The sequence below is a fragment of the Aotus nancymaae genome, unplaced genomic scaffold, assembly GCF_030222135.1.
Source record: "Aotus nancymaae isolate 86718 unplaced genomic scaffold, 86718_ANA_hifiasm-v0.15.2.pri h1tg000057l, whole genome shotgun sequence".
NCBI lineage: Eukaryota > Metazoa > Chordata > Mammalia > Primates > Aotidae > Aotus > Aotus nancymaae.
In genome coordinates, this window is record NW_026988471.1 from 38911181 (window position 1) to 38930681 (window position 19501).

General features: G+C 40.4%; 1 protein-coding gene across 24 annotated transcripts in view; it reads right to left on the bottom strand.

Moving 5' to 3' along the window:
* Nucleotides 1–430: 430 nt before the first annotated feature.
* The window catches only part of SLC8A1 (solute carrier family 8 member A1), a 388523-nt gene continuing 369452 nt past the window's right edge, over nt 431–19501 (bottom strand). For 23 of the 24 annotated variants that reach the window (XM_012450637.3, XM_012450633.3, XM_012450631.3 and 20 more), the window contains one exon: nt 2359–3827. In XM_012450637.3, coding sequence (XP_012306060.1) covers nt 3451–3827 — 377 coding nt within the window. In that variant the 3' untranslated portion in view covers nt 2359–3450. Of the gene's footprint in view, nt 3828–19501 lie in introns of all 24 variants that reach the window. The other variant, XM_012450626.3, reaches the window with a different exon arrangement.

Consider the following 19501-nt stretch of genomic DNA (forward strand, 5'->3'; position numbering starts at 1 on the left):
TTGGAATTTTTTGGTATTGACTGATTTGATGTAATACTCTGCATGCTAAAAAGTTGTGTGACTTGTAACCGTTTATAGGCTTATGATATTGAATGCAGGAAAGGACGTAGTTAGAGTTTTACTAAATAATGTAAAAAAATGAGTGAAATGGAGGAATGTCCAACATTTATCTCTGCACTGTAGGACAGACAAATATTCTGACACTGTGTTCTCTTGGGATATTAAAAAGAGAACAGTGCATGACCGAAGGGTTGACGTCTGCAGGACTTTGAATACTTGGCGTCTGCTTTCTTTCTTTGGATGATGATACCAATTGCACAATCATAACATTTTGGTTTTTATTTCTTCAAAACATGAAAACAAAAAATGAAGTAGATGACAATGAGAAGACGGAAAACATTCTATACAGAATATGCTGTATCACTAGTGATGAAATCAGAAACAATTAGAAACTTTATTTGTCTGTGTCGGTAATGTGTACCATTTATAAGGAACAGCACAATTAGTGCACTTTCCCCCCTAAAGCTGTGCACAATACACACAAAATAAAATAATCAAACAAAATAAAATTTTACACAACCATAATAATAACAATCCGGAACAATCAGAATCATAGTTTCCTAGAATATAAAAATTTAAAAAGCAAACAAACCAAAAAGCTTTCAAATGGAAATTGACAAATGCCAGAATTTCTTCAAGTTCTCTGTGAAAATTTGCTACAGGATTATTGACATTCCTAATACAGCTAAAAAATGAGTGCAAAAATCTTTCTAATGTTTAAACAACTTACATTCCTTGAATATATTTACTTGGTGCTTCTAGACTAGCTTTCCATTTAGCAAATCTCAAAAAAAAAAAAAAAAAAAAAAGGATGGGAAGGATGGTTTAGAATGACAGATAAAGAATTGTAAAGGTGTGAGCCACAGAAAAGTATTACTGCCAACAAAGATGTAAGATGGGCTAAATTGGGTCTTCTCAGTGATCTGGATCACCAACATGATTGCCCTTCCCGGTTTCAAATGGAGAGATGTACATATCTGCAAGTTGGTCAAGGATAAAGGGGGTGCTTTTCCAAACTTAGGTTTTATGCTCTCTTAAAGAAAATCTTGGGTATAAATGCAATTTAGAAAATTTCTTTCATAACGTTTCAGTGTGTTTATGTTAAAAGAGTTTCGTAATTGTTTTTGTTTCTTTCTTCAAAGATAAAAATCTTTCCATATGGCTTTCTTCACTTTTACTCATGAATATAGTAATCACATTAACTGTAAACCTTCTGAGGGCAGGGATCTAGACTGTTTTGTTCATGGCGTAGTCCCCAGAAAGTACCATACTACCTGGCACACTGAGTGGGTAACCAGCATTTAATTACTCATTCAGTCACCAAATGTCTATTAAATGATGAAGAATCATGGTTACTGAGTGAAAGAAGAAAAAATAAGTCTCATCAGCTTTAATTTATTAAGTATTAAGAGGGCTGGGGATGTCTCCAGCCTTGGATTCCTTACAGACACAGAAGTCTCCGAGAGGTGACCAAAGTCATTATATCTTTTTCTCATTAATGGACTCACTAATTTGGAGTGTTGGGTTTATCCATGTTCTTTGGTATCTTAAAAGAGAAACAGGGATTCTTTTTAAAGGGTTAAAAGCATCCCAGTCTAATTCTTCTGGGAGGTACTACTCTTATTTAATTGCCTTCTCTTTCATCGTGAGTAAAGGAGACACACTTTGAAAGGTCCATTGGTCACCCTGGTTTCTTTCTTATTCAGGAACTACTGGTACCATCAGAGGGAACTAGACGGGACAGTGAAAGACACAGGGCTCAAAATAACCTTTTACTTAAAAAAATAAAATGAACAAACCAGCACTATCTACCATCTTGGCCGGACAGTGCAGATGTGAAATAAATACTTTGCAGGGAGGGGTGCTGTGGAAAGGGTGGCTCTGAAAGCCTAGGCACATGCAGCATAGCCACATCTCTATAAGGCCTTTCTCCTTGGCCTTCCTGAATGAATGAGTGCTTTTTAGAGGCCTCTGATGTGTTCCACATGGCTAATTTTCCACCAAGACCTTTGAAGTTTGCCTGCTATCCTCTCAATGACTTTAACTTCACCCCACATGACAGTTATTGCTTCTTAGAAATGAATGTGCAGAACCTTGAACAATAAGCCACTTTCTCCTTTTATCCCTAGTAATTAATCAAACTCAATAACAATACAAAAGTAACAACTCAGGTGAAAAGAAAACTCACTTATGTCTTCAATGTCCAATCAACGTTGCCGAATGGGAGAACAGTATGTACTCTACTATATACAGATACGCTTTGTTTTGTTTTATTTGTTTTTCATCCATGCACTGTGTAACAGGAATCACAACAACATTTCCGAACAGGCACATGAAGAAGGAGCAGATGTTCAGTCGTGACTGGAACAGGATGGTGCAAGCCATGGATGCCTTTGAAAATAAAAGTGACAGACAATCCCAAGCAACAGCAACATGGGACTGGGACATGTATTAATGCAAATGGAGAAGGATGATGTGGTTTTTGAATGGGGGTATTGTTTCTGTTTGCATAGGGGATGGCAGGTGGACAGGAGGAACAGGGCGAGGATGGGGCACCTGGGGGCTTAGCTGGGCTGGATGCTAGAAGAAGGGCCTTGCTAATCACAGTCCAGAGCTAAACAGATGAGAAAGAAAGCATTTTGCATGTTCCTGGGAATCTAGGCACGTTTTCCTTGTACCTGTTAAACAAGAGTGCCAGGCATCACATCCTTAAATGTCAGACTACATCTAAAAACATCAGATTTCCTGGCTCCAGTCCACTCTCATGCTTCTTCTTGGAGGCAGCTTCACCTCTGCTCACGTTCTGGAGATAAGCATGAACTTTGGTAATACAATGAAGACATGCTTCTTTCTTCTTCCATGCCCAGATTTTTTCTTAATCCAAAATAATTTTTAAAGTGGTTGGGAGAGGTGAGGGGGAATCTCAGTGATTTAGATTTTGACCAAAAACCCATTTACATTTGAATGGTTTCACTTCCCATAAAGAAAAGCAACAACCCTGACCCTCCCAACAAAACAAAACACAACAAAATAACAAAAACAAAGCCAAACATCAACTACCTCCCCAGCCCCTCTGAAAACAAAAATCAAAATCAAGAAAACAAATCAAAGCCTTAAAGATTTATGAACCTGTAAAGAGTGCAGCCCTTCTAGACCGAGCTGCAAAGATGGCCCTGCCTCCGTGCCTTGTTCAACATGATGATGCCCCTGGGAATGGGAGGTGATCGTTTTTGACTTCGGCCTCAGTACAGAGAGTTATGCTCTTGAAGCTGGATTCCATCAGCAGGTAAGTGAACATGACAAATGTCAGTTTCCTCTGTTCGTTATACATAATTTTTTATGTATATATATGTATATATATATATAAATTTACTATATCTGATAGTTCCTTTAGAAGCCTTTTATGTGGCAGTAGGCCTCCAGGGAGGAGAAGAAAATGTACAAGAGCCACAGGAGCACAAAGAGGCAGGATGTGAGGAGCTTGGCAGTCCGGGGCCCACCCAGCTCACCTCCGATTTCTGGCCTCCGCCGGTACAGCAGCACCCCCACATTGATGAAAGCAAAAATGGTGAAGAGAGTGACAGAGAAAGCTAGCGTGCCAGGGGACACTTTGAACTGTTCCCCATTGGCTGCGTGGTAGATGGCAGCGATGGACCAGGCCACACCGATTCCCAGGAAGACGTTCACCGCGTTGCTGCCCGTGACGTTACCTATGGAGGCATCTGCGTACTGGTCCTGGGTGGCTGCCACTTTGCTGGCAAATGTGTCTGCAGAGGAAGAAGAGAAAGGCAATGACACTCAACCTTTCAGAGATGTCTTTAGAGTGCTGCAAACTTCAGCTGTGTACTCTAGGATCCAACCTTTGATATAAAGCCAGTGACCAAAACTGGCTTTGATGGTCCTTTGAATCAGATTCATGGATGGAAAGAACAGGATCTAGATATTGGGAGTCAAGGGTTCAGTGCTGGCTGTGTTATGGACTGACAAAGTGATCTTGGCCAAGTTCTGTATCCACAGATACTGCGGTTCTTTGTAATATTGTTTGTAGGGCAGCATTTTTTTCAGAAAGTAGTCACAGCTCACCTACATCAGAATCAAATGAGTTTCTTTTAAGGAGTGAGTATTGCAAGGTGCCATGCAGTTGTGCTGGTCATAATGACAGCGGCCCAGGAACTGATTTAACCATTTCCTAAAAGATTCTAGGTCACTAAAGTTTGGAAGCAGCTGCTGGAGGGTATTACTAAAAGATGCTGTAGCAGCAGCTCTGGTTTATAGATGAGAAAGTGAAGATGTCAGGGGAAATTTTTCAAGATTCAAGAGCAAGCCAATAGTGGAATTGAAAAGAATTGAACTACAATAGCATAGCTGACCTTTGCTTAGATCCTTACGACTAAGAAAGCAGGTTCAGCTGTATTACTGCATTGATTGTGATGGTAATTTTATGAGGTGAGGGAAGGAGGCTTAGAGATGACAAGTAGTGGATGCAACATCACAACTAGGAAAAAAACACGTTAGGGTTACAGCTCCCACCTCATGTCTTCAAGGCTAATCCTTTCTCTTTCTTCTCTTTTACCTTTCACTGTGCTGTGGACACCAATGACCATTTTCAAAGCCCTTATTTACTAATAATCCTGAGTGTATCTTTTTCTGATGATACAAAAATCTTGGTCCACTACAGAAGGTTGAACAACAGTGACTTACACTTCTTGATGAGTAGAACACAGGGGTTTAGAGCAAATTTGAACCAGGGGACTTCAGATTCTGCCTTCAGAGCTGACTGTGTGTCTCCAGATTACCTGACTTTGCTGGGCCTCAATTTCCTAATCTGTTAAATGGGGATAGTGCTGCTCACTTCAGAGTGCTGTTGTTAAGCTGAAATATTGCATGTAAATAAAATGCTTTTGATACTTTTTGGCACAAAGTAGGAGAGGCTCTTTTTGTTGTTTTGGAAACACAATATAAACCAAGCAGGCTAGATGAGTTTGAAAGTTGGAGTGGGATCTGAAATAGCTTCCTGTATTAAGCATGTAAACAGATTTTGCAACATATTGAATTTCTTGTTTATATGATGCCTAGTTACTGACATCAATGTCCTGGCTGGGCACAGCGGCTGACACCTATAATCCCAGGACTTTGGGAGGCCAAGGTGGACAGATCACTTGAAGTCAGGAGTTTGAGACCACCCTGGCCAACATGGTGAAACCTCATCTCTATACTAAAAATACACACACAAAATTAGCCAGGAATGGTGGTGAGCACCTGCAATCCCAGCTTCCTGGGAGACTGAGGTATGAGAATTGCTTGAACATGGGAGGTGGAGTTTGAAATGAGCCGAAATCATGCCACTGCACTCCAGCCTGGGCAACAAAGGGGGACTCCCTCTCAAAACCCCCAAAAACAAACCTTTCAGCTATCTTGCACAGTAGGTTAATAGCAGATATTAATAACTGGCAAATTGAACTTATTTTCAAAGCCAGTAACAGTAAACGTTAAATGACTGCGAGGTGTTGCGTTATCAGCTCTGGTTCTCCTGAAGTCCCGGACATGCTCTGATAATATATGTAGTTGTACGATACCTGGACTAGTCTCTTCTCTCTGTTGCTATGCTATTGCCACCATCCTTCCTCAGTAAATGTCCAGTGGGGAAGAAACGTACAGCATGGAAGTTTATATCAGCCCATGGCTTCGCCTGCTTTACAGTGGCTAAGGTTTTTTAGACTACTCAAAGGCTACTGCATCTGCAGTAGTTCACATTCTCTCTGAAAGGGAGTTGGTCGACTCTGAAGGCCTGTCTCATTGATTCTGCACTCTGCCTGTGATGGAAAGCAGATTTGATTATTATTTCATAATTAAAGAAGTAGGCAAATACTGCTTATTCCATGCCAGGCACTATGCTACACAGGCGCCATGTGTATTCTGATTCAAACTTCTCGCAAGGATTATGGGCTAGATGTCATTATTCTTCTTTCATGATATGGTAAACTGTGACACTGTGGTATTATGCCTCTTGGATAGGGTCTTAGTCTGCAGAATATGAATTTTTAAACCAAAGTCTGATTTCAGAGCCCGTTCTCAGTTCATACCACATTGGCCCTTCCGGAAGCCTGAAAAAGCCTGAAGTTTTTCTTTCCTCTTAGTTCATTTCAGGTGGCCCTGTTCCTTGCACTCAGAAACTTTGAAGCAGGTTCTTACCAAATGCTGTTTCCTGTATCAGGAGAACAAAGACTGAAGAACTTATGGGCAGTTTGTGAATCCAGACTCCTGGATTTGTGCTGCTATGCGCATTCATGATCACACATTCATGCAGCCCAGTCAGCTATCACAGAGACTGGTGAGTAAGAGCAAAGCAAGACAAATCTTAATGGTTTCTTGTAGTTCATTATTAAAAGTTAATAGATACGGGGCAGCAGCAGCCTCAAAAAGAAAAAAAAGGATGTTGTTTGGTTTTCTTTTCTGAGGTCAGGCAGTGGAGCAAGGAATGTAAAGGAACAAGAGTCCGAGGCAGGAGAAAGCAGCTTCCAGCTCAGCTGCTGCTGAGGAACACCTGAGATGTTATTCTGAGCTGAAATAGCCGGGAGCACTTGCTGGTGGTGAACAGATGGCCACGTTAGGTGGGCAGTTAAGGGGGTGGTATTCCCTCTGTATGCTACAAGGACAAGTGATCTGGAGCCGTTCCGTAGCACACGCCTGCTTACCTCCCCTGGCACCTGGTACATTGCACATTGGACTTCCTGGGTACCCCATATCTACTCAGGAACTCTGGACTTTCTGGGTGGCACCTTTGCTGCTGCACCAGAAGGAAAGGAAGTTTAAAATTGTAGACTCCTGGGTCTGGGGACGCAAAGCACCCAAACCAGTCCTTTAGGCTGACATGGAGGGCATACTGGGTGTGCAGGGGTTTCCTCTCCCTGAAGCCATTTATCAGTAGCCTATTAATATGAATGTTGCATGAAGATTCTTACTTATAATGACAGGTTCCAATTTTCAGATGTCTTTCTTTGAATTTCCTAAAAGTTAACAGCTGAAGTGACTAGCTTGTCATGTAGATAAAACATGTTTTTGGCTACTTTGTGTCTCATAGGTTTCATTTACTTGGGTTAGACATCAGGCCTTTGGTCTGTTTTTATTTTCAATTCAAAAGCAATGAAAAAAATACCATAGGAACACAGGCAAATCCAAACCATTAACCTTAGTTCCAACAGACAGAAATCTGTTTTCCAGATGAAGTGTGATGGATTCTCCCCAAATTACCTTTTATTGCTGCTATGCTGTTCAGCACATAGGGCAACACATCACATACCATATGTTAGGTGCTGCCAAGCCCTGCCCTGAATGCTAAGCCTGTAACTTGCCTATGGTTAAACCAGGAAAATGCCCTTTCCTAACAAAATCGAAGAGGTAACTACTGCCTTGGGCTTGAAGGGGACATAATAATATTTAGAGGTTGGTCCATTAGATAAATACATGTCTGAATTAGATTTCCAATGCGACTGACACAAACTGTGTTGATACTAACATGTGTTTTTCCCTTCCTATATGTCTCTGGGTAGGTTTTTAATAGGTTTTGCTATTAACTCCCACCTTGAATTCTAATTAATTTTAGATCAGTCAGACAGTTTTAGACTTTTAGTTCTGTCTCCTTGATATAGATGACTATAAATCAATAAGAAGGAAGACTGTCGAGGCAGCATGCTGGAATTAAACTACACATCACAAAGTCAGGACATAATTGTTCTTTGCACACCTGTCTCTAGTTCATGGTATATAACCTTGTCCAAGTCATCCGGTCAATACGCAAACATAGGCCAATACTCTGCCTTTCCTCCAGCAATGATTCTTTGCTTAAATTTCTCAAACATTATTGCTAGTTATAGGCTAAGCCTTAAACATCTCTTCTGTAAAGAAGATCGTTCTCAGAGTCTTGCAGGATGGATGCAGGGATTATATATTATCTGGAGCAAGGGTTTCACCCCAGATAGTTCATCTTATTCTTGGTTCTTAGTGTTCTTTGGGGAACCAGCTGTTAAGCTCTCAGGTGCTTCATGGCCAGGAACTGACAGCAATGGTGGTTTTAAGAGGAGTCCATCCTGGTTATGAAGGTCTGCTTGCTTCTCCCAGAAACCAGACCTTGATGTATTCATTCACTAACAATGAAAGAAGCAGCCGAGGTGTACAGAGCTTCATGGTGTAGTAGTGGAAGAAGCCTCATCAAAGAGACTCTAGGTTCTTCCAACTATCTATATGTTCTTGGCAAGTCACTTCACTTTTTTTAGATTCCAGTTTCCTCATTTAATTAGAGTATCTCTAAGACTCTTTATAACTTGACTGTTTGGGTGGTGCACAGAATACATTAAAATCCTAAATTTATATTCAGTGTATGATTTTGGTGGTCTTTTTTGATAGGTGTTTGTACATGGCCACTCTTTTTTTTTTTTTTGAGACGGAGTTTCGCTCTTGTTACCCAGGCTGGAGTGCAATGGCGCGATCTCGGCTCACTGCAACCTCCGCCTCCTGGGTTCAGGCAATTCTCCTGCCTCAGCCTCCTGAGTAGCTGGGATTACAAGCACGCGCCACCATGCCCAGCTAATTTTTTGTATTTTTAGTAGAGATGGGGTTTCACCATGTTGACCAGGATGGTCTCGATCTCTTGACCTCGTGATCCACCCGCCTCGGCCTACCAAAGTGCTGGGATTACAGGCGTGAGCCACCGCGCCCGGCCCACATGGCCACTCTTTACAGTAATTAACTGATTATAACTATCTTATTGTGAAGAATAAATGACTTAAATGAAATATTTGAGGATCCTAGGAAGATCTCAAGATCGGAAGATACTACCTTTGATCAAACTATGACAGTATTTATGAATTTAAACTACATGGCACAGTTACTTACCTTTTAAAATTAGGTAAGAGGCCAGGCACGGTGGCACATTCCTGTAATCCCAGCACTTTGGGAGGCCGAGGCGGGTGAATCACAAGGTTAGGAGTTCGAGACCAGCCTGGCCAACATGGCAAAACCCTGTATCTACTAAAAATACAAAAAATTAGCTGGGCGTGGTGGCGGGCACCTGTAATCCCATCTACTCAAGAAGCTGAGGCAGGAGAATCACTTGAACCCGGGAGGCGGAGTTGCAGTGAGCCAAGATTGCGTCACTGCACTCCAGCCCGGGTGACAGAGCGAGACTCCTTCTCAAAAAAAAAAAAAAAAAGTAAGAAATGTTGGCAAAATTATCAACTTCAAATCACTCTGGCCATTCATTTATATGAGTGAAGCCAAGGTGGCAGAGAGATGCCTGTGTTTCAAAGGCTGCGTCTAATGTGAATAAAGTCAGAAATGCCTGAAGAGCTTTGTTTAAAAAATACAGATTTGGGGCTTCACCCCCAAGCTTGTCCCGCCTGCCTTATTTTGTGGTCATTGTTCTGTTTTGTTTTGCTTTAGGCTTTTCGCAGCCTGAAGCCATGGTTTTCAGTTTCTGTCTCTGGTGATAAGTGGAAAAGAGGAGTGAGGAAGGGGCTTAACCGGCCCAGCCAGAAGCAGAAACAAAGAACCCATGACTGTATTCTCTCTCTTGGACATCTCTGCTAGATGCATTTAATCAGACTCTCTAAGGAAGAGATACAGAAATATACCTTTTACCAAGTGGCTTAGGTTGTTCTTGTTGATACCAAGGCTTGAGAACCACAGCTGTAAGACATGGGAAGTGGAGATACCACTCCAAGCACCCACAGTTTGGGGGCCTTCCTGTGAGTAATGGATGTTTGACTTTCAGCGAAGCGGCTAATCAGGAAGAAGTAAGGAGAAGCTGGTTTCTCTTGGAAACACTGATGCCCTCAGCTATAGTGGTTATTTTGCTCATAAAACAACGTGCGTGGGCTTGGTGGAGATGCTGTGGCTGCTTAATTGTAGCTCCTTCTACTCCCAATATAGTCATTCTCCTATTTTTTAAAAAACTCTGTTCCAGTACAGCTACCCTAAAAGGCCAAACGAGGGAGAGTCTACCTAAATTGGTTGAATTCTGCTGCTCTGTTTGCTAGGCTGGAAACTTATCTACTTCGTAGGGTTTTGAAATAAATGAGTTAACATGAACAGCACTGAGAATAAGGGCTGGCACTTAATGAGTGTTCAGTATTATTAGCTATTTTTACAACACAACAGAGCCAGATCCCAAGAAAATCCATACATGGTAGGGAATTCTGACTACTGCCAATAATTCTGTACTTTTAAGGAGTTATAACACCCTTTAAAAATTATTAACTTGACAATCCTTTGCATTTAAAAGCGTGGGCTGGGCACAGTGGCTCACGTCTGTGAGGCCAAGCTGCCTCACAGCCGAGCTGGGTGGATCACGAGCTCAGGAGACTAAGACCATTCTGGCTAACATGGTGAAACCTTGTCTCTACTAAAAATATGAAAAATGAGCTGGGTGTGGTGGTTTGTGCCTGTAATCCCAGCTACTTGGGAGGCTAAGGCAGGAGAATCACTTGAACCTGGGAGGCAGAGGTTGCAGTGAGCTGAGATTGCGCTACTGCACTCCAGCCTGGGCTACAGAGACAGACTGCATCTCAAAAAATAAAATGCGATAGAGCTGAAAATTCTTAATTATGTTACTTTGAAAATTTCATATAACCAAAGTCATTAAAAGACATAAGAGCTCTTTTGGTTTAAAGTCTAAATCTTACTAATGGCTGTAAGGTAGGTGTCTTTCCTTAAACAACGTATATATTCCTCTCTCTTTTTTATTTCTTCCCTTCTATACCCTCATCTGTCTTGCTGTTTTAGAATTAAAAGAGAAATATTATTTACTTATGTGCTTGTTCTGCTGTCACTGAAGACTTTAAACAAGCATTTGCTTTGGGTTGTGCTATTTATTTGCCCAAGTAAATAGAAAACCATGTGCGCTCCTGCGCTTGCTCTCTCTCTCTCTCTCTCACACACACACACACACACACACACACACACACACACTTCACTGGTTCATGTGAAAAGAATCATCATTTGGCTTCCAAGTGAAGTTCAAGAGGTGAGGGAATTGCTGATGTTTGATTGATTAATAACCAGGCAGATGACTTGAAAAAACTGAAAAAGGGAAACACACTGAAAATTTCTGCCTATAAAAGTTTTTCCTGAAGAGAGTAAAGAAGAAATGGAGACAGTGACATGACCTATTTTTAGAAGAGAGGGAGACAGAGATAAGTAAAAAGTTCAAGAGGACCTGTGTCAGCAGGATCAGGACACCTGCTTCTAGTCATTTTTGTCCCCAGCTACAAATGAAAGTAAACAGGACAATTTTTGAACATACCAACTTGCTAGCCCCACCTTGAGTTTCTGCTTAATCGGCCTGAGGTGTGGCTGGAGCGCTGGTGTTTATCAGAGCTTCTGCAGTCAGACTGAGCTCCACCAACTGGCCACTCACAGCCCTGGTTTCTTTGTCCCTGTATGGAGGACAATGATGCCTCCCCTGGATTAACTGAGGTAGTGAGGTATGGAATTGACTGACATGGAGATTTTTTTTTTTTTAGTAGCCATTTTTGTCACTGAACAACAAACCAGCTATTTTTCCTTTTTAAATGTTAACTTGAATGTTTGCACTTTGTGGAGGTGCACCTGGGCTTAGTTTTCCTACTTTGTATTTGATATCCTGCTATATTTTAAGTTCAAAGAAAGAAATTTATTCTAATTAAAGGAGAAAAAAATGGAGGTTTATTTTTCAGGGAACACAAAACAGAGAAGTGAAAGGACACAAACCAGCAGTGCAGTGCTATTTGATCTGCGTTCCAAACTGTAATTCGAGCTATGTTCTCTAAAGAAAATGATAACACTCCACTACATGCACCTAGAATGGAATTATTTTTCAGTGGGATGTTTACAGGTGTGTCCAAGAGAGGATCCAAGGGGTGTTGACAAGGTCTAGATAACTGATACATTTGAAAATGGACAGAGAATCCAAGGAAAATATCAAGAAGCTTCATCATGTTCAACTCCGACTGTGACTACACAATGGGAAAGCAGCTGATCATTTGAAAGAAAATAAATACAATTATTCCACAGAGAAACATCAGGCTGACTCCTTTAGCAAACATGGATCAGAAACAGATTAAGAAGGAGCTATTTTCATGAAAGACCCCTCATTCTTTAATATCATTAATAGAGATAATTCTCTGGTAAAGAAAATTACACTCCGCCACACACATACACACACTCACTTTACTGGCTCGTGTAAAAAGAATCCTCATGTGGCTTCCAAATGATGATTTTTTTTTGAGTCCTTAAATTCTTGGTGTCCCCTGGCATTACATTTAGGGTGCCTTTATAGTACTTTAAAATGGGCTTGAATGAACCTGCTACTTTAAAAGCAGGTTCATTCAAGCCCATTTTAAAGTACTATTGATATTTTCAATTTTGAGTTGTGATTCTGTTACTTTCATAATAACCCTTATTTTAATAATGCAAAGTCTATGAAGGTAAAAAAAAATCACAAGATTTAGTTAAGCAACATTTGGCTAATTTTGAAAAGGAAAAAAGCAAGGGCAAATTTGAGGCTAAAACAAATAGCTGAATTAACTGTCCTTTTCCCAAGCCAGATGGGAAGAAAAATATAAAGAAAACAGAAACCTTTATTTTTACCTGGAGGGAGCCTTAATGGGTTATGAGGAAACTTCGTTGCCAGCTGGATTATACTGGTGTGATTCTAAGTGTATGTATCTAGACAATACACTGAAGACACCCAACACATGCCTTTCTCCATGGATAGCCACCTAGTTATTCATTCCATAGAGACATTTTTTTTTTTTTTGAAGAGGCTGCTTTGTGTATTATCACTTCACAAAAATAAGAACACTCTTACAAGTAGGCCACTGCATGCAACCTCAATCCAGCACAGGAGGCAGCAGGGGACACTTGAGGACAGGTGAGACTTGAACGGGTTCTGAAAAGTTCCAGTAATTCGCCCATTTTGGCTTCTACCTTGCTGTGATTTGGCGTAAAATTTCTCCCATTAACTCATTCCTACATATTAGTCATATGATACAAAAAAAGTATGTGTCTGTCAAAACCCTGAAAAATCTACAAACTATTTGGCTGAGCAATTCTCTACTTCTGAGGCTCCAGAAGCAATTTTACAAGCATACAAATTCATATAAGTGATTAGAACAGAGTTTCTATGATAGAGAAAAATTAGGAACAATTGTTCATCATTTTTTGAAAAAATCAATTGCAACTTCATATAAAAGAGTGTGCAACTGTTAAAGTACACTAACAAAAACATTCATGACACACTGTTAAGTGAGAAAGCAGGTGATGTAACTATGCCTACTGTCAGTCCATAAAAAAGCATAGGTGAGTGTTTGCTATATATCTGTATACACTTTTTTTTGTGCAATTTATTTAAATGTCCCAAGATTTCACAATTTTAAAGGTGCAAATGGCTGGATGTAGATGGTGGTGAGATGGCAGGGTTTCTTTTTGTTGTTTGCTTATTAACACTTTCTATTTTATTTACAAAGAACATGTATTGTTTATTGCTTGTGCTATTAAAATCTAAAAAATATAGGTTAAAAATAGACATATAAATAACAGAGTCATTCTAGGAAGGAGTCAATGGTTGAATTTCAGCCTTTTCCTGGTCCTTTTGGTTAATTCAGCAGTTGTAAGTATGTTAGACGAATCCTTGGATGGAAAGCGTCCTATACGCTACACACAGAACAGGTACATCTCAAAAGATGTAGCGGGGAGGAGCAAGGAGTGGAATAGAAGAAGAGGAGATAATCTTGACATCAGGATCTGGCCTAGGGTCCAGTGTCAGGAAGGTGCCTAGGACAGTCCACAATATGGAACAAGAATCCTAAAACGCAACTTCACCCACTATGAAAGTTCGCACAGCACCATCTGGGAAGGGAAGATATGTTTGTGTCTTAATTTTTCCCCAACTACTCCGGTTAAGCACTGAAGGACTGCAGAGCAGCACCAAAATCCTCTCTCTTAATTTTATTTTTTGTACTACAACTATCTTTTATTTACTATCAGTAAGTTTTGTTGACTTCAACCCACAAAATTGCTTCGCATATTTACTTAACCTGACAAATACATTTTGCAAGCTTGTTAAGAGATTCATGTCCTTGAGATGTCTAAGAAGGGGTTGTAATGCCCATCTTTCATCATTTGTATTTTGGCTCTTACTAGATATGTTACTTGTAATGCAAAACCCAGAAAATAAGGCATAGAGCTCTACCTAAGCTGCTAAGAATATGCCATGAGGCTGACCTTGCGTAATTTTTTCCTTTGTCTCTCTCCCATGCATATAGGACAGCTTCTTGTGGATATTTAACAAATATATTTTGACAAATATCTCTTATTTTTTATAGCTTCTTGTAATTTTCAGAGAACTTCCACGAATGTTATACTATTTGCCATGCCTGACAATTCTGATGAGGAAGATGGGTGGGAAGAGTCACCCTTAGTTTGATTTTGTCAGGGGAGGAGACTGAAGCTTCTTTGGGGTTAGATGAATGTGAGTGCATGAGGTGGGATTAGAACCCACATCCTGTGATCCTGGCGTTCAGGTCCTCAGGCTGCCAGTCCATTTCCAGGATCCTTCATCAACTTGCCAGATACAACCCCTTGTTCTGAACATGATAACACATCTACGCTACCTCACTCTCAGGGCTGCTGTGGGTATCAAAGAGATAAATTATAAAAACATACTTTTAACATGATGAAACTATACAAATGTATTTACTATGCAAGCAATTTTTGTGCTAAATGCAAGGGGTCTGCCCTACTGACACCATCATTAACCATTGGTATCTTAGTGTGATCATTTGTTGGATATTCCAAAGTCATAACTAATTCAGAATATTTAGAATGAGGGGAGAATATTTAGAATGGGGGGAGAATATTTAGAATGAAGGGTTTGTGGGAGAAGAATCCAGGGCAGTTGGGTACCATCTGGTGAGAACAGAGGTGGTAGAGGTCATGGAGAAATGCTTGAGAGTGCCAAGTGCCAGAGTGAGAAGGAAAAATAATTCAAAGCCATTATTTGATGTAGAAAGAAAAAAATAACTTTTCACAGTTTCTGAGACTAGATCTGCCTGAGTAAGTCTTGGGGTTGGATGGGGGGACATGGATTAGAGGTTTGAAGTGTGATTTGTTAAAGATTAGTGGCGCAAAAAGTCAAAGCTCCCTATTAAAATACCCCCTCCCCAAGATCAACACTCTCTATTTCATGGCTCCATGATCTTGTTTTATTTTCTTCTCAACAGTGTTCATCTTCTGTGCTATCTGAAAGTTTATCATATTTTTATAAGTACCAGTCTTACTCCATTGGAGTACACATATCATCTGCCTTGTTTATCCCCCTACCTCTGCCATGCCAAAAACTGGCCAGTACCTAGTGGGTGCTCCTGAAGTATCTGTAGAATGAATGAAAAGAAATTCAGAATAGCTTGAAAGCCTATTCTTTGCCACTGGGTCATATAGCTTCTTTGGTTTTAACTTTTTAAAGATGGTATTCATCTCTTTTTTAATGCCCTTACGAATGGGGTGCAGGAAAAACCACTTGAAAATTGGATGATCAAGAATGCCACATGGCTTCAGAGACTCAGTTTGGGCTTCCTATTTAGCTATTGGCATTGTTAAAGCACAGTGTTTCATTGTGAATATTTCTTGTCACTAGTATTCCACTCTAGACTCGGTTTCGTTATAGAAGCTGTAGATGAGAAAGCTTAATCTTTACTCTCAGGATAAGACTACCTGACATAGAAGAAAGTTATTGTTAGGTGGTTCTGTGTGGTTTTCCCCATTTCTCCTCAAAGCACAGAATAAAGGGCAAGAAGCACCTCCAGCAACTTCCAGTACAGCCTCATACCAAGTGCTGGTTCCCCTCGAGTGAATGGAACTGTGTGGCAGGTGGGTTAGTTTTTGGGGTTCTGATTTGCCATATTTCAGCCATCTGAAGGCTCATCATACACAGAATCCTTAAGAGAAGGACATTTTCATGATCATTTGGCATAGTTGTGGTTAGTTGTTTTGCAACTAGAACTCAGGAATTGAATCACAGGCTATGATTAATCCTCTGGTGGGCCCATCTGTGGACCCCAGTAGGGATCATTTTAGTTTGGAGCTACTGCAAGCTTTTCTTGTTATCTTGACCCAGAATTTTTTTACAATGATAACCTAAAAATAGCTTATAATTTATAGAAGACTATGCCAAAAAGTCCCCTGGGCTCCAGAGAGCCAGGATGGGGTGGGGAGCAAGCCAGAGAGAGAAAACAAACACAGCACATAATTTCTTGATTGTATATAACACAACCAAAATAAGCTGTTTTCTCCTTGTGCACAAAATAGAGAATTTATAGATGCTGAGCTGAACAAAGGTTATCAAATATGGGCACTAACAGAGTTAGTGTTTTTAGATCATGTGCTGGAAAAGGTGGGTGAACGATGCAAAGCATCTGATTGAAATCCTTTTCTGGAATGAAGCAGAATATAAACAAGTAATACAGAGCTTATGTTTCACTCTTGAGAAAAGGCAGGATGTAAGGTCTGTGTGCCGAGAAGCAGTGATGAGATTCCAGCTGGCACTGCGCATAAATGCCAAGCACCATGATTTCATATCTATAATATGCACTACCCCAAACAGATAATAAAATTTTTTATGGACACATGTAAGCTTTGCCTTTTAAATTGTGTTAGCATTTTATTTGTTCTCTTTTCTAAAAATACCAATGGGCTTAAATTCATTTTGTTTCTCATGCAGGGAACAGACAAGGCAATGAAGTTTTGCTTTCGTATAGCCCCTATTTTCTTCTTTTGCATTTAGAAGTGCAAACGTTCATTTTTTGTTCAGGGAGCTCATGCACAGAGCCTCTTAGCAATAGGCCTTAGTCGCCGTCCTCTCTTCCTAATAGTTGTGATGGATTTGAATTGATCCAGGAGCCAACATTCAGCATCTACAGTGTGATGTGCTGGGGCTACAAGCTGCATTTGTGAGAGTTGCTGCCTTAGCACTGTGTTGTGATCAACTGACTGAACTGGTCATGGTCATTTGGCATTTAAATATCATTAAACATCAGGTACTGTCCTAAGAGTCCACAGTGCTAATTCTAAGGGTGGGGATCACACAATGATCGCACACCCTCCAGCAATTTGTAATATATGAACCAAGATTACTGTTAGGGGCAGGGTAGTGGAATTGTCTTAAAAAGATGGACAAATCCATATATACACAAAGCAAGAAGAACAAAAAATATCTCATGTAGTTTACAAATATATATATATATATATATAGAGAGAGAGAGAGATTTTGTGAGGAATAAAATAATTTCAAAATCTTACAGAATCCATGGTAAATTCTGACACTGTTACATAGAGAATCCATGACTTTTTTTTTTTTTTTTTAGCATTTTAGGTTTTGGGGTACATGTGAAGAATATGCAAGACTGTTGCATAGATACACACGTGGCAGTGTGATTTGCTGCCTTCCTCCCCTTTACCTATATCTGGCATTTCTCCCCATGCTATCTCTCCCCAACTCAGAGATTTCATCACCACCAGGCCTGCTTTACAAGAGTTCCTGAAAGAGGCACTACACATAGAAAGGAACAACCAGTACCAGCCACTCCAAAGATATTTTTATGTTAGAATTGGTCCTTGTGAAAAATGGAGAAAAGAAACCTATTGAGTCAGAAACTACATCTGGGGCAGAGGGTAGAAATGAAGATGACCTGTAAATGGCTGTGAGGCATCTTACTGGGATGATGAAATGTTCTAATACTGGATTAGGTTAATGCCAGTAAGACTCAGAGAATTTACTAAAAATCATGAAATTGTATGTACTACAAATGGACAAATTTTATGGTATATAAGTGATGCCACCATAAAGTTGTTAAAAGATGCAGACTGAGACAGCATTAAAAAAAAATACCACCAGAAAACAGTGGTCCTTGAGATATTGTTTCATTTTTTTTTACTTCTTTTCTTTATTTTTTGAAATAGTCTCTTACTCTGCCACTCAGGCTGAGTGTGATGGCATGATCATGGCACATTGCAGCCTTAGCCTTCTGAGCTCAAGTGATTCTCCCATGTCAGCCTCCTGAGTAGCTGGGACAATAGGTGCACACCACCATGCCCAGCTAATTTAAATTTTTTTTTTTTTTGTAGACACAGGGTCTCACTATGTTGCCCAGGCTGGTCTCGAACGCCTGGACTCAAGCAATCCTCCTGCCTTGGCCTCATAAAGTGTAGGGATTACAGACTTGAGCCAGCACACCTGGCTTTTCAAATGTGAAAAAGGCTTGTCACCTTCTTTTCAAATGTGAAAAAGGAGAAATAAAAGTCATCAACTCAACATTATTTACAAATCACTCCTTAGAGACTGACACTCTTGTGAATGCTTTTGCTACACTTGATGCTCATTCCCTTTAGAATATGCCCTGAGCCCGAAAAGAATGGGAAATTTACATACATTCACGTAACACATACATAACACCAACCCTCCAAATACAAAACAGACAAACGCACACCTGTACAGCATGATGTTTCTACTAAGTGTCCTTGCTCTGGCCGGCCTAGGGTATGTAAGAAGGCCTAGATAGAATAGGATAAAATATTTTTAGCTCTCTTCTCTTATACTGCGACTTTTATGGGACTGAGTAAAGTTGGCTGGTACGGGGTTGGGGCACTAATCCAAAGACTCTACAGGACTTTAGATTGGGCAGGACACATGCTGAACATCCCTGCTCCCTGGACCACCTCCTGGTAGATGACATCATTGTTATCATCCTGGTTCTCCTCCAGCTTTGTCCTCATTGCCAGGTGCCCATGCAGTACTGCCCTTTGAGAGAAATAAATCAAGGAGTGTAACTACCAACAAAAAAACCCTTAAAAGTATTTAATAAAAAACTCTTCCTTTGAGAGACAGAATAAAAGATGCAAACAGCTTTGAAATGGATCTTTCCCAGATGGTTTGGGTCAGCTGCATGCAGCCTATTCCCCACTGTTTTTTAATGTATGATAACAGGCAGTTATGGTGCCATTTATAGAGAAAATCTTGTAAAATCTGGTTTCTAACTTTCTTTTGTTTCACTCCCTCCTCATAAATTTTTGCCTTTGCAGTCTTCCTTGAACTCTGATGACATCATCTATTCGTGGGAAAGTGAGCTGGAAAGAACAAAGCATTTAAACTCCAGACTACTGCTTGCTAGAGTGAGGTTAAGATAAGGTCCTTTGGAAAGCCATTTAAGTGATTAGGGCTGTCCCGTGCTGCCCCTCTGGTAGTGTCTCTGGTTGACCTTGCTTCTTGGCCCTGACTACAGATCTGAGGGTCTGTTCAGCAGTCCTGAACATTTTTGGTAGGAAAGAAACTTGTTGCTTATTAGGTATGTGAACACAAAATACATCTGCCCTTTAGGAGCCTCCTGGGGAAACTGACACCATAGCCATTGGG